This window comes from Rattus norvegicus, chromosome 5, assembly GCF_021556685.1.
Source record: "Rattus norvegicus strain SHRSP/BbbUtx chromosome 5, alternate assembly SHRSP_T2T, whole genome shotgun sequence".
Lineage (NCBI taxonomy): Eukaryota > Metazoa > Chordata > Mammalia > Rodentia > Muridae > Rattus > Rattus norvegicus.
Genome location: NC_141538.1, coordinates 130,949,179 through 130,970,408, shown reverse-complemented (window position 1 = coordinate 130,970,408; position 21,230 = coordinate 130,949,179). Strand labels below are relative to the sequence as shown.

Below are 21,230 nucleotides of genomic sequence, written 5' to 3'. Positions count from 1 at the left end.
CCAGATGTTTTCTTCAGTTATCTACGTACATCTCAGCAAAAGCTGATTAACTCTCAGACATCAGTGTCTAACTGTTATTAATGCTTGAGCTGATCAAATTACATTGCCACAGATCCAACTTGTGCTGTTAATATTAGATTTTGAATTCCGGTCTATAATGAATGATTTTTTTTCCTCCATGCATTGGAAAAATTGGTTAGCCGAGTTCATAAGAAAGTTTAATTAGCAAGCTGTTTGTGAAAATAGCGGTGGTGAGTCATCAGTCAAAATGAACTAACATTTCTCAGGGTTGACTTTGTTCTTCTCCTCCGTGAGCAGCCACGCAGGATCCTTTTGTTTGTCAAGCTGGCACATGCTGCCCACTTGAACTGCACCATGTAATAAACTAATAACAAAACCAGCAGATTCTTAAAGCCAGAAGGAAGGGGAGGTGTGGGGGGGGGGTCTGTATTTGTGCATATGTGTCTGTGTCTTCCAGAGGAATATCACAGACTTCCTGGAATCTAGTACTGTGATAAGCAGAAGCCTACGGATTAAAAGCTAGACTGCCCCCAGTACAGCCCAGCCTTCATAGCTAGCTGTACAAGTGTTCTCACCCTCTCCTCCTCGGTCTCCTCACTTCTAAAACAGTAACATTCACAGGATTTCTGCACAGGTATAGAATGGATAAAATACACCGGACGGCACCTGACATGTAGTAATACCCTTCTTATATCTGTTCTATGAGGTATGCGTATTATTATCCCTGTTTTACATTGGAGAAACTATGTACAGAAAAGGGCTAGTTAACTGATTCAAGGTCACATGTCTTCTAAGTAGCATGGCAAGGTGGAACCATGTGTGTTTGACTCCAAAGCCTCTATTTTTATCATCTACACTAATAACCTCCCAGAGTCAGTTGTCAATACAGATACATTCTCTCCCACTCACCGCCCGCACATGCGTGCATGCGTGCGTGCGCACCCCATTGCATTAGAACCAAGTTATACCAGTGTGAAAATGTATCTTCAGCTTTCTGATCCCCTCTTAGAAGCATGACTGTATGATGTCTTCTGAGGAGCAGAATCACAGACAGTGGCAAGGGAAAAGAAACCTTGGAAGTGTGTATCTCTCTGGCTTGCTTCCCTCATTTACCTCTGGCCCTCTGTGATCTCATAAAAAGTATCTCAGTGTTGAGAACCACCTTATAGCAATTATACAGTGATGAGGCACTAACCAGTCCTGTTTCAGAGACTAATGTTCACTCAGGAATCCTATTGGTCTTTCCCAAGACTATTTAATCTGCAGTGAGGTTTTTGTTGTTGTTGTTGTTTTGGTTTTTGGGTTTTGTTTTTTATTTTATTTTTGTTTTTGGGGGGGGGTTGAAAAGGGAAAGGGAGTTCTATGACAAAATGAGTTTGGGAAACTGAAGCAAACCAAGAAAAGGGCATTTCTTTTAAAACCCCTCTTCTGTGCTAACATGCATTAGAGACTCATATTGAATGATAGACTGTGTGGGATTGCCCTAGGTGTGATAGATGGGTAAGCAAGAGATCTTGGTCCTAGGAGAAACTGAAGTGGTACCTGATAGATCCTTCTCCATAGGACCAGTACAGTTCCTTCACGAACTGTGCATTTTGGAAATCTGTTAAGCACTGGGCATGTCCTGCACATGATTCAGCTGTGGATTCATTTGGCCATCAAATAATCAGAATGGCACTTCGTTTTCCATTGCGTAAAGATCTGTGCCATTAGGTGTTCATAGCTTGCCATTCCTGCATGTTTCTGGGCACTCCTTCATTTCCATGCTCCGTGCTATGGGGATGCCCATTCTTTGCTTGGATTAGCCATTCTCTGCATTCATTTCAGAGAGCCAGAGGTGACTTTACAGTCCCATTCCTATCTAAGTGCTCCTGTTCTTGGGTGTCCTCCTGCCTCCGTCCCCTACCCTCACAAGCTAAATGTTGTGGTTGTCATCTGTTAAGACACATATACTATGGCTCCTTTTAAGAATTTAAAGAGTTTCTTTCTTTTAAAAGATTTGTTGGAGTCGAACTTAGCTGTCAGACCACAAAGGTGGGCATCATGTCCGGTTCCTACCTCACAATGAACTCTTCCATGGTGTGAATAGGAGAGCTTCTCCTCACATGAACAAGGCTGTTACTGGTAGATCCAAGGCCAGAGAAGCCCCACCCCTTATTGCAGAAAGGACACACTGATAGGCTTCCAAAGTCCAGTGCTTCAGCTAACACTTGCCATTCTGATTTACCTCTGTACAAGCCTCTGTCTCATCTCCTTTAGTGAGAACAAAACTCTTTCTTGGGTCTGTACCGGTAGGTTTCTAGTCAGCTAATGTCTATGGAGCACTACTTTGTGCCAAGCCCTCTCACACAACCTATCTCGTTTAATCTACGTCTCCACATGCTGAGGGAGGTTTGAAAGTCATTGCCGTAGTATGGAATTCAGCCATTCTAGTCACCCCCAGGCACTTCACCCAACCAAGTTTCATTTTGCCCAAAGGCTAATTACAAAGCACACAATTAGCACTAATCTGCTAGTTCTTCCTGCCTCTTCTTCTTTTCCATTGCTAAACCGTTGTCTCTAACATCTGCAGTGCTTCTAGAATCACCTGTTGGTTTGCATCCACTCCGGTGGAACGTCTTGTCTACCTGACACCAAGACCTTTGTTTCCTGTGAGAATGAACCAACCAAGAATTAAGAATTCTGGATCCTTTCTATGGCTTGCTGGGAGTTTGCCAAAATCCTCTTCTTTTTGTTTCGAGCCTGTTAAAAATATTTTTAAATGTATGACTATTCATTCCTGTCTTGTAAGAATATTCTGAGCATAATTTAATTTAACGTGGCTTTGATTAAGAATCTTTCATTGCCCCAGGGTCATCCGTCTGAACACTCCTTCTTTTCAGTACAATAAATTCTGAAGGTGAGATAGTTGTCACTGAGGCTCCCATTGTCCTCAGTACATTACCCAGAATATTTTTCCTTTTCAGCCCTTTTTTAACCAAGCACTTGATACTAGCTTTTTATCTTATGAATTTCTATTCTTTCTTGCACAACAGAAGAAAAATAGGACTCAGATTGGTTCAGTTTTTCATTTGTTGAAGTTTATTATTGAAATTTATATTTGAAGAGTTGTCACTTGGAGCCAGTTATTTTATAGGACAAACCAAAAGGAATGGGAAAAAATCTCTTTTGAGCAGTGAATTGCTTGGCTTTTCTTATTGTATAACGTACATTTCTGTCTGGGGAGATGCTAGAAATGGGTTCCTACATGCTGTGGGGTCCCCTTGTGCCTTACCCAAACAATGGGAGCATCACACTTCACATCTGCACGCTACAATCTCTGCCAGCAGGAAGCTCTAGTAGAAGCCTGTGTGGGGGTTGGCATTAGATGGACTCGTTTGAGGATCTGGACCTGAGTATGGAAATCCTTGATTTCAAATGGTAGTGATAATTTTTGCATTATAGGCTATTATAAGAAGTAGGTGAGGTCATAAAAACAGCATAATGATGGCAGTCAAAATAATAAAATTTTGGTACTATTCATTCACTTACTGAATTCATTTATACATATATATATACACATATATACATGTGTATATATATATGTATATATCAGGCAGCATTGGTCTTACTAACATTAACTATCCCCATGTCCTCATCCTTAAGTAGGCTTCCAGTCTATAGTGGAATATATTTGGTTCAACAAGCATATTTTAAATACTTACTATGGGCCAAGCACTTCGTTTATTGTCCTGATGCCACATAATTATAGAAATGGAAAATGACGCCTACTTATGAATCCAGAACACAGCCTCTGGAAATAACCACAGACTAGCTCAAGGCCACATTAAATACTTTGGGAATTCAGAATAAGGTTGTTTGGATCCTACACTTTCAGCAGTGTTTACTGAAAACAAACCCCCTCAAGACTTCATATTCCTGGATAACACGACTCTTTTTCCAGGAAGATCTTTTATTCACCTCTGAGGATGAATTCAACTTAGACACAGTAGTGACAGTGCAGGGCAATACCAACAACCAGCGATCTTGGGGATGCGGTGGCTACAAACGTAGTGGACGGTCTTTCTCCTGGAGGGCTTATGCGCTTATCCTGCCTCATCCTTCCAGTGTCCTTCTCTGCCTATAACCTGGATACTTCTAATCAGTCTTTTCAAATTAGTCTCAAGTATCACATCCTCAAAAAAACAAACAAATAAACAAAACAAAACTCGATCCTTATCAATATTATAGCACTGCGCCATATTCAACTATCGTTCATAATTCACTGGCCTGAATCCGGGCTAGAGCACAAGCGCTGGCTTCTTCATTGGTCCTCATTTTCTGCATCTGTAGGTGTTACTATTTTGGGCCTGACAGTCTTTTCCCAAAATGGCAATCTATAATCCAGTTTGATCCTGTTTGACATACACAGCCAAGCCGGGAGATGTTAACTAATAGAAAGAGTGAAAACTTGGAGTTTCTCAGGCATGTGGTGATAAGGCAGGGCATTAGTGTACACGTCATCATGTGCTCAAGAACCTACATGCAGCACGAGTTCACTAGCTCTAGAGTCAGGGGTCTCAGCTGCTGTTCTCTAACCACAGAGCCAGGCTTGGAAATGCCTGCCTCAGAGAATTGCAAAGTTTTCAGTAATAAAGTAATCAAAGTAGCTGGTCCCATAGTAAATGGTCAATAAATGTCCCTGATTTTCTCCCTTAAAACTCATGGCAAACTGAAACTGTTGTGAGCACGAAGTTGGGACTAAGATAAATATATCGTAGAACTTTTGAGTCCTTCTAATAAAAGTGATCTTAGGGGCCCATCTTGCTGACTTGTTTCCCTTGGTAAGGGGTAGATCTGTCTCCTGTATATACAGTTGTTTTAACACTTCACAAGGCACCCTAACTTCTTATAAAAACAGTCTTTGAAAGCTCTTTATCAGGCTAAAACAAACAGCTCCCCAGTTTACTTTTTCTGCCTGAGTCTCTCCTGTGGGCTAACCATCCACGGGCCTTCCAAGGCTGTCTTATGAGATCGGGTTTCTGACCAACTTCCTTCAGGCACCGGTGAGACTCTGCTCTTCTTCCTGATTCTGTCTTCCTGGGACGTGGGAGACAGAGAGTGGTTAAGAGGAAGTAAATCCACATTAAGGTAGAAAACACTGTCATACATTCACTCAACAAACGTTCCCTGGCTAACCAACAATGCCAGGACTCTCTGAGGGCCCAAGGACAGAGATGAATGAGACATCGACTTGGTCTCAAGTTGCTCTCAGTCTAGTGGGGTAAAGAGACACCCATTAAGTGGTAGTTTGGAGGACTCAGGAGAAAGCTCAAGTAACAAAGTGCTTCCTTTGCAAGCACAAGGCCCTGAATTTGATCCCCAGATCAATGTGCTTTAAAATCCCACAGCCAAGAATGATAGCCTGCACTTGTAACACCCGTGCTGGGGAGGAGGAGAAGTGTGGATCCCACACCAGCCAGCCTAGCCTACTCATGAGTTTCAAGCCAGTGAGAGACAGTGTCTAAGATATACAGATAAAAAGGTGATGGATGACACCTGAGGAGCAACATGAGGGATTTCCTGAGCATGCTCAAACACACACACACACACACACATACACACACACACACACACACACACACACACACACACACACACACACAAAAGAGGTGGATTTGAAGGGTTTGTTAGTTGGAGGGAAGGCCAGTGCGGTTTTACCATGTCCTCCTGTTTTCAGTCATTTGACGAGAGTGATAAAGATTGGCTTCACTCCTGTTGTTTCTCAGAAGCAGGAATCTTCTGAGCCTTTGGACATGAGCTACCGTCCACTTATAATGTCCTTCCCCCAGATAGGCCTAACTATCTACCACTCTTCTCTCTAGTCTCTGTCTTTAAGTCGCCTAAGTAGTGAGGCCTTCCCTGACCTCCGAATACAGAATTGCAGGCACGAACCAGCACTGCTGTTCCCTTGTCTCTGTCTTACTTTCTCCCTAGGATTCACCATCCTCTGAGCACCTTTGTATTCTGTCTGTATGTCTTGGCTGTCTTCCGTACTCTCCATCGGAATACCAGTCCAATGATGACAGAGATGAGGATGTGCTGTTTGTTGTTCTTGTCTGTGTTTCCAGGGAACGTAACTGTCCCTGACACACAGTGTGTGCCCAGTGAGTGCCCGTGAGATAAGGGTAGGCTTGGGATTCAGTCCTAAAGCTGTGATGTCATCACTTTGGCGGGTAAACCTTCTCAAATGCTATCCTTTATACCAAGCTCTTCCTCTCTCTGCTTCGTGAAAATCGGTGTCTAGTGTTCAGCTTTGTTTGTTCTGGGCTCCGGTTCATTCTTAGACTTGTGTTTCTTTTCACAGAAGGGGCATCCTAAACCCAGGAACATCTCAGAGTCCACCCATAGTATCCAGCTTATAGCAAGGGCCTGTTCTGTGGGGATTTGTGTGCTTATGTAAAACATGAGCATCACAACCATTCTCCTCCTGTGGGGAGATTAGGGCCTCATGGAGATAACATCACCTAGACAGTGTGAAAACTAACACTTCACAGGGTGTGAGGGAAGAAAGAGACAGCACTACCTACTGAGGCTCTGGTAAAGGCCAGACACTTTATATGAATTGTTTCGCATAAAGCTCCTACTCACTTCTTGAAGAAAATCGGTGCTCTCTTCTAAATCAGAATACCAAAGCAGAGTCAAAATGGGAATGCAAAGTTTGGAGACTGAAAGAAATAGCATTATTAAGAAAAGTTGGTAAACTCATGTGGGATGTTGCCTTCCTCGTTCCCACTCATAAGATGTGTGGTTTTCCCAGAGACCATGGCACAGGGAGCTTAATTACACATAGCCAGGGACACAGAACTGAGACGAAGACCCACGTCAAATCCAACTTGCCAATTCGTCTCATTCTTCAGTAATCATTTGAAGCCCCCAAAGGATCACATTGAGAAGCAGGTATTGATTCAGGAGATCTGGGGTGGGAGGGAACCGAGGATCTGCATTTCTTATAGATGATGCCAGCAAGGATACTACAGGCGCTGTGCTTGAAATAGCAGCGATGCTTAGACAACTACCAAAAGAAAAGAAGTCCCTGACTTGTTGGTTGCAATGACACTGGCTTTTCAATAGAAGAGCCAAGTTTCAGGCTGATCAACACTGTTAAAGCCCCCAGAGGATGGTGGAGGGAACACAATCAGGGTTTCAAGATCTCATAGCACCTCCTGTCCTGGTGAGAGTAAAAGTGTCCCATCCAGACTTACCGGATGTCAGACTCTTCTAGGCGCTGTGAGCTAAGGGCAGCCACTGTGGACAGAAAGCATGAACTGGAGTGTCACTAAAAGGGTTTGTGCAAGTCCTAGCCCTGGAGCCTAGCAGCTCTTTAACATCGAACAGGTCATTTTACTACTTCTCAAACCTCGTTTTTCCATGTATGCACCCTGGGCCCAATGGTGCCCATTTCACGTAGGATTAAATGAGGTAACATGAGTAAGCCACTTAGCACAGTGCCTGGCACAAAGTGTCATTGAATAAATTATAACAGCTATTAGTCCCCCTGTTCGTATAATCCTCACAGTGATCCTTTGATTATGAGGATTAAAGGATTAGCTCCCTTTTTCCAGACAAGGGAACAGGCTGAAGGAGCTTAAATGACTTAACCAAGGTTATACAGCAAGTGTGGTTATGAGACACACACACACGTTTACACACGCAGTAGCAGGCACACTCTCCCTGCCTCTCCACTATGTTCAGACAGACTCCAGGAAAGACATCTCAGAACTGGCAGCCAGGGCATCCTGAGCTTTGAAGTCGAATGCTGTTAACCTGATGTGTGAATTTTCGCCAAGCAGGTGATCCTGAGGTGACTGGGGACTTTATCATGTGCTTTGAAAACAGATTTCAGCTTGAGCTAGGGGTTCTGATGGTCACAAAAATCCCTTACTCAACTCAGAAGTTTTCATCAACAGCCTCTTGCCCATCTGGCTGCCCCCCTCCAGGGCTCTGCAGATGAGATGAGTTGGTGTGAGGTTTCTGGAGAAGGGTGATTCTCACAGGGAAAGAGCAAAGTGTGCAACTTGGCAGTGCTGAGGCCCCTTCCGGCCAGCTTTTCTGCTGCTGTTGTCAGCCATGAGGTCAGAATAATCCTAGCACCCCGAAGACCAGGCAAAGTCCTGAGGAAACAGGAGGTTTAGGGGGGTTGTGAATGGACAGTTTCTGGAGCTTGAATGCAGTAAAATGCTTAACAGAAACTACATAAAACAATTTACATTTTCTTAAATGAGTCCAAAAAGCCTCGGTTGTTAGTAACATCTTACTTTAAAGAGGGAACTGTGACAATGGTGAACAGGAGTTAGAGCCAAAAGATGGGCAGCCTATGGTCCAAGAGCCAAGTCCAGCCACTGTCTGTTTTTTGTTGTTTTTGTTTTTGTTTGTTTTTTTTTTGTTTGTTTGTTTTGTTTTTAGATAAAGTCGTATTGGATCACAGGCATTTTTTTTGTTCAGGTGGTGTCTCTGACTGACACAAACAGCACGGTTGTTGTGACATGTGACAAGGACTGTGACCAGCCAAACATAAACTGTTTACTATTTTACCCTACACATTACAACAAGCAGACAAAGCCTGCTCAAATCCTGACTGATCAAAAATTTCGTTTTGTGATGATGGGAAAAAATTACAGTTTTCTCTGACTTTTGTTTCCCTCGTTTCTGTAAGATGATACATTTCTCTCTTCACAAAGTGCTGCTGTAAAAATCAAACATGATATGGAATGGTAAGAGAGCACTTTGTACACTCAGAATCGCTGTGGCTCTGGGCTGGGTCGACTCTGTCATTTACTTGACCTGCATTTCAGGAGAATCCAGAACATGAAAAGAGATGGTGCAGGAGAAATTACACCAAGATTATCCTACACACACGCACATACGCGCGCGCGCATGCACACACGCACCATGGCATGGGTGTTGTCAGGGTCTCTCCTTCCTCATGAATGCAAACTTGATCCCCCAGTTACTTCCTCTTTGTCTCTTCTTCCAAATATGCAAACCATGCTCTGCTTAAACACTTGCCAAGGACCTACTGTGTTCAGGGATACAACCTTCCATAAGCTAATTCTTGTGAAAATGAATGTTTGGTTTGACATGTAACCTATCACCAAATAGAAATGTTTTCCTATCCTGGGGGGAAAGGCACATACCAAGAGGAAATATCCCTGCATGTGTGCGACTGCCCATGCTATATCAAAACATTCAGGTTCATATTTAGGAGAACAGTTTTCACAACAAGAACCTGTTTAAGCCCAAATATATGGATGTGCTTTAAGCTGTGGTTATTATGCATACAGTTTTCTCTTGGAGACTACATTTTGAATTCTAAGTTTCTATCCCAAACTCACTAGAATGCTTCCTACCAATGCACAGTCAGCGGAGATGCTCCACCCCTGCCAGCTGGATAGGACCGCTAGAGGCTGGTCAGATGTGGGCATCAAGGAGCCAGATACAGTAGCCTAACATTTTAGAAACAGTCTTTATTCCCTACTATCTAATTTCTTAAATAAAGATAAGTCAGGAAGCAGAACCTGGATGACTGCTCAACCTGCAATCAGAGTAAATGTAAATTTAGAAGAAAAATAAAGTTTAATGTTCAGTTCTTAAAATATTATTGCCATAACTATATGCTCACATTTTGTTACCATTAATAAAGAGAGAAGATATCAGTATTTGAAAAAAAAAGGAGAAAAAAGAAAATCACTGTTATCTATGGACTGCAGATACTACACAGGCTCTAGGCCCCAGACTGTGTCCCCTGAGCCCTCTCAGCATAGCAACTCTCTCAGTCCCCATGGAAAAAGCGTTGGCATTCTTCATGAATGTATTCCATCTATAGCTTTCTGTGTATGCTTACACACAAGACTGATGAACCAAAACCGGCCACCAATGCACCACGGCCATCGAAATTCAAACCCAAAATTCTCGCTCATTTCACTCTCCCCAAGTATTAAAACAGTTCCTTTTTAAAAAAAATGTAGCGTGGGTTTTTATAATTTTTGCTCTGGAACTTAATCTTCTCCAGGTCATTTTTTTAGAAGAGCACGCTTAGGTCCTTGCAGCATTTTTATTAGACATAGCTGGGTTCCTGTGATGCTGCGAGGCATATGTGAAGAAAGCCTGCTCAGGAACTAGGCTAACTGCAGGGAGTTTCATTGTGCTGCCGAGTTACCTCCCATTCACAGGCAAGCTCCCCTCTCTTCAGTACAGGGTTCTGTTCTAGAATTTGCAGTTTATTTTATACTGAGAAGATTCTTCCTTTGTGACATTACATTCTTCTGGGTTTTAGCTTTCCCTGAAGCATTTTTTATCCTTGATGCTAAATGAAGTCTCTCTAAACCTGGGACAGGTGATGATAGCACAGGAGAGCTAATTATAGTGGGAGCCAGGGTGATGGTCCACTGGGGATGATACAGGCTGGTGGGTTGATGTCACACATCTTGCTGGACTGGAGTCCTTTCCCTCACCTGACCTTCAGAACCTCCCGGGACCTAAGCCTGAGTTTTCCTTCCTCCAGAAGCAAAAATCTAAGACTAAATTTAGAGTGCCAAACCTAAACTCACAATACATATTTTGATAGCCATTGATATATGAGTAGTTTTACAAAGAAAGATAGTACAATGGAAACATACACCATACATGTACTTCATGATCATGAAGAATACAGAAATTTTCCAGGATGATCAGGTCTACTGTTAGCAGTTAACCAGAGAAGGTCTTATGTGTTTTATATTCTATTTTAATTTTGTGCAAATTATATTGGGTTAGAAAATGACCCATTCAACTGGTTTCCTAGAACTCCCACAGCAGGTTGGTCATAACATAATTGCTTTAAAATGTTCTTTAGAAGCAGTTCAACTTAGTACATGACTAGTTTTTAAAGTGATTATAGGAATATTATATATGCAGGATAAATATGACTGAGAAATTTGCATGATGAAATGGATTTAATTAGGTGAATTTAGTTAGGCTTGATGAGGTGGAGACAAATTTAGGATAGATTATATTTTTAAACCAATGAAATTAGTCTCTTGTATTTTTGTATTTGCAAAATGGCATTTCTGAGAACATGTGGCAGCATCTTGTAATAAAACTCTCTCTCTCTCTCTCCCTCTCTCTCTCACAGACACAGACATGCACAGAGAGAGAGAGAGAGAGAGAGAGAGAGAGAGAGAGAGAGAGAGAGAGAGAGAGCAGAGAGACAGAGACGGAGACAGAGACAGAGAGAGACCAAACTTACAGAATAAAACAAAGAGCAAAGGGTTGCAGGGTCACGGCAGCTGAAGTGTGCCCCCTGCCTCACAGTCTCTCCTCATTCATAGGTCACCATCTCTGGGTGGTGATGAGCCTAGCGAAATTTGCCTCTGTCTTTCCAGTTCAACAGAAGACGGGTTTCCATTTGATGAGCAAATGTCATTGAGTTCCCTCTCTGTTCTCTCTGCTTCTGTCCTAATACAATAGAAAAAGATACCCATTTTCTGATCCAGAACCCAAATTGTTTTCCCAGGTTCCCTCCTACAACCAACACAAACACAGACATTTACCAGCAAAACAGAAGCTGCTGGAAACAGTTTTTGGCTGTTGAAATGGGCTCCTGTCACCGGGATGTGGCAGGCTTTTGCTCCATTATCCCCAGCCCTGGCCCCAGTACGCTAAAGAGAGCTTTATGTAATCAGTCTTCCCTGACGCATGACACCCTGTCATTTCCCTCCCCTCTGGCTCTGCTGCCACCCACAAATCAATAACATAGCCCGAGAAGTTCAAGCTGGTTTTGCAGCCACCACAAGCGCTGTGTTTCTTAAAGAGTATGTCAGAAAATGTAAAGTTTCCTAATGATATTTCTGGCTGATGACACATGGCAGAGCTGATGGACTATTTATAATCAGTGGCACGATCGCAAGTACATTATTTTTATTTCACTTAGGGGGGAGCCCTGTCACTTGCTACCTCTTTGAAGACAAGTTGATATCATCTCTGCCTAAAGTAGCTGAGTCCTCTTTGCGGAGTGCGTTTGCGCTCTCCCCTTTGTGTGTTAGGAGCGTCTCCATTCTTTCTGAAAGAAACCCTTGCCCTTCCTTTTCTTTATTGTTCTTTGGCACCCAGGATGATGAGGGCAAAGAATGATTTGTAGCAACTGCTCTAAATTCTGGCCATGCCTGCATCCTTCACTAAAACTGTCTCCGGTCCTCTCTGCTCAGATCCGGCTATACCCCCTGAGTATGGGTGTGGCTGGCATGACCAAGACAATAGACACAGCTACTGAGTCTGGTGCTTGTCCCAGTTTTACAGGACTGAGCTCCTATGGTCTAGGCAATATACTTGGTAGGCATCTTATGTGCCTTATCCCACTAAACTCTCTCAGAGTCTGCCAGAGGTAAGTGCTGTTATCTCCAGAGAAGAGATCTGGGAGAAATGGATGGTAAATGACTTCTCTCCAAAATAAGCCAAATGACCAGGACTCTACACAAGTCTCTTGACAAACTGTGCATGCCGTCTTTCTACTCCCCGGTACTGGATCTTCCTGGTCACGCTGCCTGCCCCTGTATCTATCGAGTGTGACTATTCAAGGGCATTTACTATATTTAGTTTGGATGATGAGAGCCCCTATGAGTTCAAAGCCCCATACCCAGAATAAGAATTGTTGGGGGGGGGGGTTGGAAACCTCTTATCCTAGGGTGAACCCCAATGAAAATAAATCCTAGACCAGAGGAGGGTTTTAACACAGGGCAGTGGGAAGTGTGGCCTCTACAGAGATATTGAGCTCTCTCTCTTTCCCTCCCTCTCTCTCTCTTCCTCCTCCTCTCCCTCCTCCTCCTCCCCCTCCTCTTCCTTCTCTCTCTCTCTCTTCCTCCTCTCTCTCTCTCTCCCTCTCTCTCTTTCTGTCTCTCTTTTTTTAATATTTCCACAGGACAGAGTTTAGGGTATGGATTTGTTAACTATATTGATCCAAAGGATGCAGAGAAAGCCATCAACACTTTAAATGGACTCAGACTCCAGACCAAAACCATAAAGGTAAGAGTCGATATACTGACTTCCAGTTCACGGGGCCCTGGTAATATTTTAATCTGTGGGTCTAACAAGCGTGTGGGATCCAGAAGCGTTATTCTTTATTTACTCAAAGAACAGTCACTGTCCACTCTGTTAAAGTAAGGGACATGAGCCATTAGTAAAATTGGGGTCAAGAGTGGAGGGAAGGGACCTTGACATCTCTGATCCAGAAGTCAGGTGTTGGGTCAGGGACTCAAGGCTCTATAAAGACGGCCTGCCAGCCTGACTCTGCACAAACGGCCAGGAGCAAGCTGAAGGAAGAAACTGAGGCAGGAAAGCTGTCCCAGGTATGAAGTGTGGCCCTAAGTTGGGGTAATGGGTCATGAGGAGGATGGGGAATAGACAGATCCAAGTCAGGAGACCTCGTGCCCGGAGTGGCAGCGAGACTTTTACTTAAGGGTTATTTGGAACCTTCCATTGGAGAATGGGAGGGGGACCGTCAACTGTAAACAAACACAGTGCCAAAAGACCAGCCGCTCCAGTTAAACGGATGTAAATAGAGTAAAGGGACAACAAAAATAGTAATCGAACAGTCTAAAAATAATTAGGAAACATCTCAAGAGTCACTGCTGTAAGCCAGAATCAGTAACCTAGAGGCAGCTCTTCCAGGAAGGTAGCTCACTGGGGCTGGACCGCAACTCTCTCCTTTTAGACTTCATGTATGGAGGACGCTGCCGCCTTGGGCATCCGGTGGTCGCCTCCTGGATGAAGCTGCCTGCTCCTCACCTCCCATCCCCGTCTTCCCCCACCTCCAGGCAGCATCCTGTTTAGGGGCAGCTGCCAGGCGATTAATGAGTCCCATCCTTCATAGCCTATTAAACCGCAGGGAAGTGTCTCCTGGGCGCTCTTATCCTCATGACAGCAGGTCTGACGCAAAGTAGGACAAAAGAGAAACCTCTCCCAGAATGGAAATCTATAGATGGCACCAGCTCTCCGCATCGGAAAACACAAAACTAGAACTTTTTAGTTCAGCAAAACTACTTTTCTGACATCCAGGCTAACAAGAGAGACGAGCAGTGTAAGATAATCTTCGCTGGAAGGGAATAAAAACAACAACAGAACCTTTCTCTTTTTGGAACACATTACATGATTATTTTCCTTTTTTAAGCAGCTTTATTTTTGTAATTGTGTTTAGATTATTTCTTAAAAATTATATATATATATATATATATATATATATATATATATATATATTGCTTTCTCTGACCTCCTACTGTCTGTGTCGTACACAACGACCCTGGAATAAGCCTGATTTAGGCTGCCTCGACAAGGCTTAGAGTCAGTTCCTAAGATTCTCTAAGGGGGAAATAAAGGTTGTTTAATTATGGCGTAGTCCTCAGAGAGGCAGAAAGATTAATTTCTTTCAAAAGAAAAACACATATTTTCATACTTTAAGTCAGGAAAAGTGTTTTTGTCTCCTGACTCTGACGAGACCCTGTCCCATTGAGAGCTGTTTGAGGGATGGATGGATGGATGGATTGATTGTGTGTGTGTGTGTGTGTGTGTGTGTGTGTGTGTGTGTGTGTGTGTGAGAGAGAGAGAGAGAGAGAGAGAGAGAGAGAGAGAGAGAGATCCAGTTCAGCATTAGAATGTCAAATGTTTATTTTTAACCTGGTCTGACATGCTGACCTTGAACTGAGAAAGGTACTTTTCTATCCTCTGAAGCTTTTGAAAACTAAACCTTTTCCCACAGCTCAGGATCAAATCACCAGCCATCAGTTCACCATTTATTTTTCTAAAGTCTTCTGTAAGATCCCTGTGGTTTCCCCCCAAAGACTGATGGGGCCCATGTTTTCTAGTATCAGAATGGTCCCCGTACCCCACCACACAGTCAGATGCTCTATCTAAATGGATCTGTGAGACAAGGAACGTTGATTATTTTCTTTCTGTGAAGCGCTCTGCTTCCTTCCCTGACCTGGATCCTTCTCTGCATCCTCCCACCTAGCCCAGGCTCCCCCTGCATCAAACGCCGCTGACACATTTGCACCCAGCGGAAATGTGGGCTCCTAAGTCATTGTAGGATTCAGAATGCATGATACTACTGCTGAATCAATAATTTCCATTCTCTTCTACAAATGAAAATTTAATGTGCAAACCTAGGGATTTGAGCCCTTTCATTAAAGCAGTTTATTTGCCATACAAAAAAATTAAGTTTGACTGATAGGTTCCTTTATTAACTTTTCTTCCCATTCCTAAAGGGACACAGTGTTTAAGGTAAAGATCATATTAAATAGAAGAAAAAGAAAGAAACCCCTTTATGTGTGCTGTTAATAGTCTCATCATTTATTAATTTCTTAAAATTGCTTTTTTTTCCCCTTTCAGGCCACTGTTTACTTCTGCTTCCATTTGCTTTGATAACTGGCATGAGATTTCTCTCTTTACTCTTGACTCCCAGAAAGAATAGATAGCTTGTCAATCCGGAAACAAAGACAGACAGCAAGACAAACAATAAGCCACACATGTCATCTCTGGAAGCGTGCATTGCAGAGATCTTGGGACCGTCTGGCACAAGTTGACAGGCTTGGTCAAGTGTGGGCTCAGGGGCTCATTGTCACATTTCTGATAACCCAGAAAATAGCACTTTAGGTGTGATATACAAAAATATTAGTGCCAGAAAGTCAAGAATTAACCCCTAAACAGTAAAGGCTAATGATTAAGTGCCAGACTCAGGGATATTTTAGTGATGGGAGCTAGCATAGGGTAAAGAGGGCTGTACTCTTCTGATGATGATGGTGGTGGTGGTGCTGCTGGTACTGGTGAGGTTGATGATGGTGATGATGGTGGTGATAGTGGTGATGATGTGGTGGTGGTGATGGTGATGATGGTGGTGAGGTTGATGATGGTGATGGTGGTGGTGATAATGGTGAGGTTGATGATGGTGATGATGGTGGTGATGGTGGTGATAGTGGTGGTGATGATGGTGATAATGACGGTGATAGTATGACAGCGGTGATTCTGAAGGTGTTCAATTCAGATCTCCAGTTGTTCAATAGCACCAGAAATCTAAACACCCTTTGTGTCAGATCTCTCAATTTTTACAGGCCAGAAACAAAAAACAAAAAATAGCGTATAAAGGAAAACCAAGCTGAAGGCAATAGTTGACCTTCAGGTATCAGTCTTTTACCTCCAACCCTGAGATTTTAAAATGACATCAGTGCTCTTGGCAGATATCAGTGAACTTACCCCATTTCCTAGCTACCAGTGGAAGGCGTCCACGAAGATACTTCCCTGTCAGCAGAAAAGGCCATTTTCCTTTTATTAAAGAGGCTGTGTATAAAGGGAGCACACACACACTGAAGGCATCTGAAAAGCTTAGACAGAGGAAGGGCATGATGTGTGAATGACCCCTGCAGCGAGTAGCTGTGAATGGGAACTTCCTGAAGGGGAAAGAAATCTACCTGGAGACCGGGTCTATGAGACCAGTACCCTGCCTAGAGCCACACAGTTGTGAGTTTAGCGTGTACAGGAGCCAGAGGGGAAATGAGAGCAAACAACGCTAACACTAGCTTACTTTGAGTGTTTGCCTTGTGCCCAATAGGATTCTAATCTTTCTAAACGCATGTTACCATTTAATCTTTGAACTGTCCTGGGAGTTATGTGCGTTATGCACATCAGCTCTGTTTCTAAAATTAACCCTGTAGGAAGACGCTGTTGTCGTCCTTTTGCTGATGAGGAAACTGAGGCCCGAAGAAGTTCAGGAGACAGACCTAGGATCACACAGTGGGTAAATGACAGTTGGAGTATTTTTAAAAAGCTTTAAAAATAATTCTCTGGCAATGGGTCCTGAGTGTTGGAATGTCAAGCTGCCTGTTTGCCTAGCAGCATGTGAGCCTTGGGAGCGTGTGTGGGTGGACGGTTTGGCTCCGCGCACACAAGGGTTAATTCCCTGGCGTGATAAGAAGATATAAAAAGCAAATAAATGAACCATGTGGCTCTCCCAGGTTCTTCATAGATGGACTTATGGTTCAGAACATTTGCCATTAACTTGGAGACACACTGGACTTTAAATAACTTCTTCTCCAGTCCTTGCTTTCTAGGCCTAAGGACTTCCATTTAAGTGAACCACAGACTGCAATGGCCTGGAAATTCTCCACCCAAGTGTTTCATGGGCCATAGAGTGGTATGGACCATGGGCTTGCTACAGGGGAGATGGTTTACCTCACCTAGGGCCTGGGGTGCTATTTGTTCTTTTTTCTATTTTTTTTTCACTTATCTCCAACAAGACTCTGATAATATCCCAAGACTGAGGTAATAGGCTGTGGGCCCTCAGAATGATCCATCCCCTGGTACTCCTTGACAACTGGTGCCCATCCTAGCTGACTGTGAAAGAGCACCTTCTGAATTTACCCTGTCACTTTGGCCTCTCACTAAGAAATGCTCAATTGAATCCGGCTACTTTTGCTTCTGCTCCTTGTCACATTAATTAAGAGCAAACAAAACGGGGGTTGAGTGGGATGTTGATCCAGCTCTGAGGAGACTAAGGCAGAGAGATTATTATGAGTTCAAGGCTTCATAGCCAAACGGGAAGGACACAAGGAGCAGAGAGAGAGGGACAAGGAAGAAAGAAAGGGTCTGCAAGACAGTCGTAGTCCAAACAGGCGTTGGGTTGATACTCAGCTTTCTCTGAGAGTCTCGCAGGGTGCTGCAGTAGGGTTTATCAGCCTTAGATTCTGACTAATAACTGTTAAGAGGTTTGTGTTTGGTGGGAGTTTTTTTTCATGCATAAAATAGAAAGAACATGTGTGTGTATGTGTGTGTCTGTATGTGGGGTTTTTCTTCATTGAATTATATGTTTATAAATGACTTTATGTCTTATACAATTACATGAAGCTTTATTCAAATGATAAAAGTACAAGCTGAAATAATAAAAAACCATTTCTAGAGCACAGCTCTCGTGCAAACTTGGGTGTGAGCAATCTCGGCACCCGGGGTTCACTCAGCTGAAGGGGTTGCCTCTGCCACTCTGAGTGAGCCCCTGAGAGCTGCAGTTGTGGGAAGTAAGAAAGGTGCCTTATCACTAGGCAGCAGCCCAGGTCTTCAGAGAGCTCAACCAGGGAAGAGGCTGCTGGGGGAGAGAGCTCCTCAGAAGGAACCTCCCTTCTTCTCTGGGGAGGAAGTGGGCTAGATCTTCTGCCTCTCCTGTAAAGATGCTGCTTAATAATTTCAACGTTTATTCCTTATTCACCTAATCGCACTAGCACTGCCTCTGGGGATCTCTCCACATTTGAGCTTTGCAGGTTCCCATTCACTTCACCAGCTCCTCTCTCTTGCCAGGGGTCATGGGCAGCAGTGCCTCCTCCCTCTCTGCTTCTTCAGCTCTCCACCTGCCTTGCTGAAGGCCTCCATTCCGCTGAGGCGTCTTTTCTTTGCACTCGGCACAAGCAATTATTTCTCCTATCACGGCTCTTAATGCTTCCCGGAGAGTTAGCAGATCATTTTTTTTTTGCTGACGGATATCACCCCACCCAGAAATAATAGCCTGCCTCCCTCTATCTTGTTAATAACCAAAAGGCACTACCACCCCCATCAAAGCTGTATCTCAGCGAGTGCAGGAGCCCTTGGCTGCCAAGGTCAGCCAAGGTGCTAGGTCACTGAATCCCCAATGAAAAGACCAGAGACACTCCACTGAAACCAGAGACGCCCAGGCAGACTGTCCACCCCACCCCCACCTCTGCTGCTCTTTAGTGACAGAACGCATTTGACTGCTCTGGTTTCAGGTGCCTGGTTAACTTTCTTTTGAATGAGTTATTTTGAATACATACAGATGTAGGAATAAAGGGGATTGGGAATAGAAATGGTTCTGCCTTCTCAGCCCACTGAACTTGATACCATCCCAGCATCTTCAAGCGTTCTCTGGGTCCTGGGTCTAAATTACAAAAGAAAACTGGTCAGATGCAAGGTAGAAGCACATTCAAGTTTTCAGAAAGGCTTGGGTGGGGTTTTGAGGGCATTTGTAAGTGTAAAAGAAGCAAATAGTGTCATGTGAGCTTCTAAAAAAAATCACACATATACACAGCCCAGGCATGAGGGTTGGGATGATATCTCCACATTAGAAGAAAGGGTGGACCACCTTGCCCCAAGGCTTCCATTTTCATCCCCCTGGTTTAAAGAGTCCTGACATTTGAGTGTTGCCCAAAGGTGAGTAACAAAGATGGATAGCGGGCTGTGCACTCACATGTCTACCCCGAAATGCTACGGTTCCATTCTCCCTGAAAACAAATTGCAGTGAGGCTAAGGCATTATTTCAACCTTTTATTTAATGTGGCTAGGAAGGAAGCCTGCACAACCACCAGTACAGAAATACAGAATAGGAAAGAACCCTTCGTCATCAGAGCCATTGAAATGGAACCTTCCCGGATGATCTTCCGGCATGAATTCTGACTGGATGAGCCTGTGTGCCCTCCAAGCCCTGAGATGCTACAGCTCAGCATCGTTTCTGGGCCCGATGCTGCCCAGTTCAATGAAGCAGGCACTAGCTCCACATGGAGTTAAGTAGTCTAGTTCCTTGGTCACATTCAGACTGTCGGAAGTACTCAGTAACTGTGCAGCAGTAGTAACTATCATTGGACATTATGGGCATCGAATGTCTTCCTGATCCCAGAAAGTTCTGTGAAATGATGTTGGCCTAGGACATCTCCAGCCCTGAGGACTAAAGAAACAGTTCTACATAGCACTCATGAGGCCGGGGGTAATGCGACTTGTCCGTAATGGACTGTAGCGCACCTAGCCCTCCTTGAGTCTCCCCTTTTTCTCCATTCAAAAGAACTCTTGATAGTCAAGCCCCAGCTCTGCTGAAAAACTATATGGGATGACCTTGGGCACCACGTTCCTTCTCCAAATCTATGTCCTCTCTGGAAGATGGTTCTTTCCACATCTAATAGTCTAATAAAATATTACAGCACGGCCATTCCAACTTGGTACCTTCCCAAGAACAGTGACTGTTTGTGCCAAGAACGTAACTTTTATTTCACTGTCCAGGTTGGTGTGGCCCAGTGGAAAGATCCCAGAACTTTGAGTCATATTCGAGTTTGTCTTAGTTCAGCTGCATGACCTTGGCAAAGTACTTTATCTCACTGCACCAGAATCTATCATCTGGAAGGTGGAAATAATGGTTTTTCGTGTGTAGGCAACCATGGCTTGCAGCAAGAGCTCAGCAGATGCTCCCAGGAATAAAGATGAGTAGGTTTACCCCTAAGGTTAGTGACAAAGGCCCGGAGCAGGAGTGGGCAGATCCCTTCCTCTATCCACCTGCTCTGGAGATGCATTAAAAGGGAGTGGATCTGACTCTTACTAAGGCACAGACAACAGAGTCAGAAGCCCTGTACGGTAGGAAGGAGTGTTGAGTTTCCAGATGGCTACAACACTCCTACCAGGCTCCCGTGAAGCAGGAGGCAGGAGCTGCGATTGAGTGGAGAGGAAGCTGGAGCTCCACGTCTGGCAATGTCTTCTTCCCCTAATCACGACAAGAAATCTCTTTCACATCTCGCCCGATTAGAGGACCCAGTCAAACATAAAGAGCCCTGTTCTAAGTGTGCACCTCTGACAATCTAATGCTTTTTTTTTTTCTGGTTGTGAGGCTATCCTTTAATGGCTAAGCTCCACCCCAGTCTGATAGATTTTTTTTTCCAAAAGGCAGTTTCAAGGCACATGAATATATCATCACAACTTTCCTAAAAAGACATACGGGGCCTCTTGGGTTTCAGATACTACAGGCCTGCTGTGTTTCAGATGCACTCGTGATAACCTTAGATACGCCCCAACTCTACGGTCCTTTCCATTTGCGTCAGCTCCTGGGAAAGCATCTGAAATCCACTCACTAAAGTGAATTACACATTTAGTTTCAATTGAGCTCCTGCCCTAGTAAGGCTTTGAAACTAGATGGAAAGTGAGTGTGGCAGGATCATTGCAGTGTGTAACCTGATGGGGGAGGAGAGGTGTGTTAGGGACAGATGACTGTGATGGGGGATAGGGCATGATAGCTGTGACCATGGAGACAGACACTTCCGTAGCAGTCTTGAAAAGGATTGCCATGTATACCCAGGCCTCGTGGAGGATATGGCTAGGCCTAGAAGGGAACCAGGAATTCATTTTTTGCCACCAGGATAATCAAACACAAAGAACAAAGGTGTGGAGGT

General features: G+C 43.9%; 1 protein-coding gene across 9 annotated transcripts in view; it reads left to right on the top strand.

The window, feature by feature from the left end:
• Positions 1–21,230, top strand: part of Elavl4 (ELAV like RNA binding protein 4) — an 86,527-nt gene that overhangs the window by 51,005 nt on the left and 14,292 nt on the right. For all 9 annotated transcript variants that reach the window (XM_087550337.1, XM_087550335.1, XM_087550339.1 and 6 more), the window contains 1 exon segment: positions 12,956–13,059. In XM_087550337.1, the coding sequence (XP_087406463.1) occupies positions 12,956–13,059 (104 nt within the window).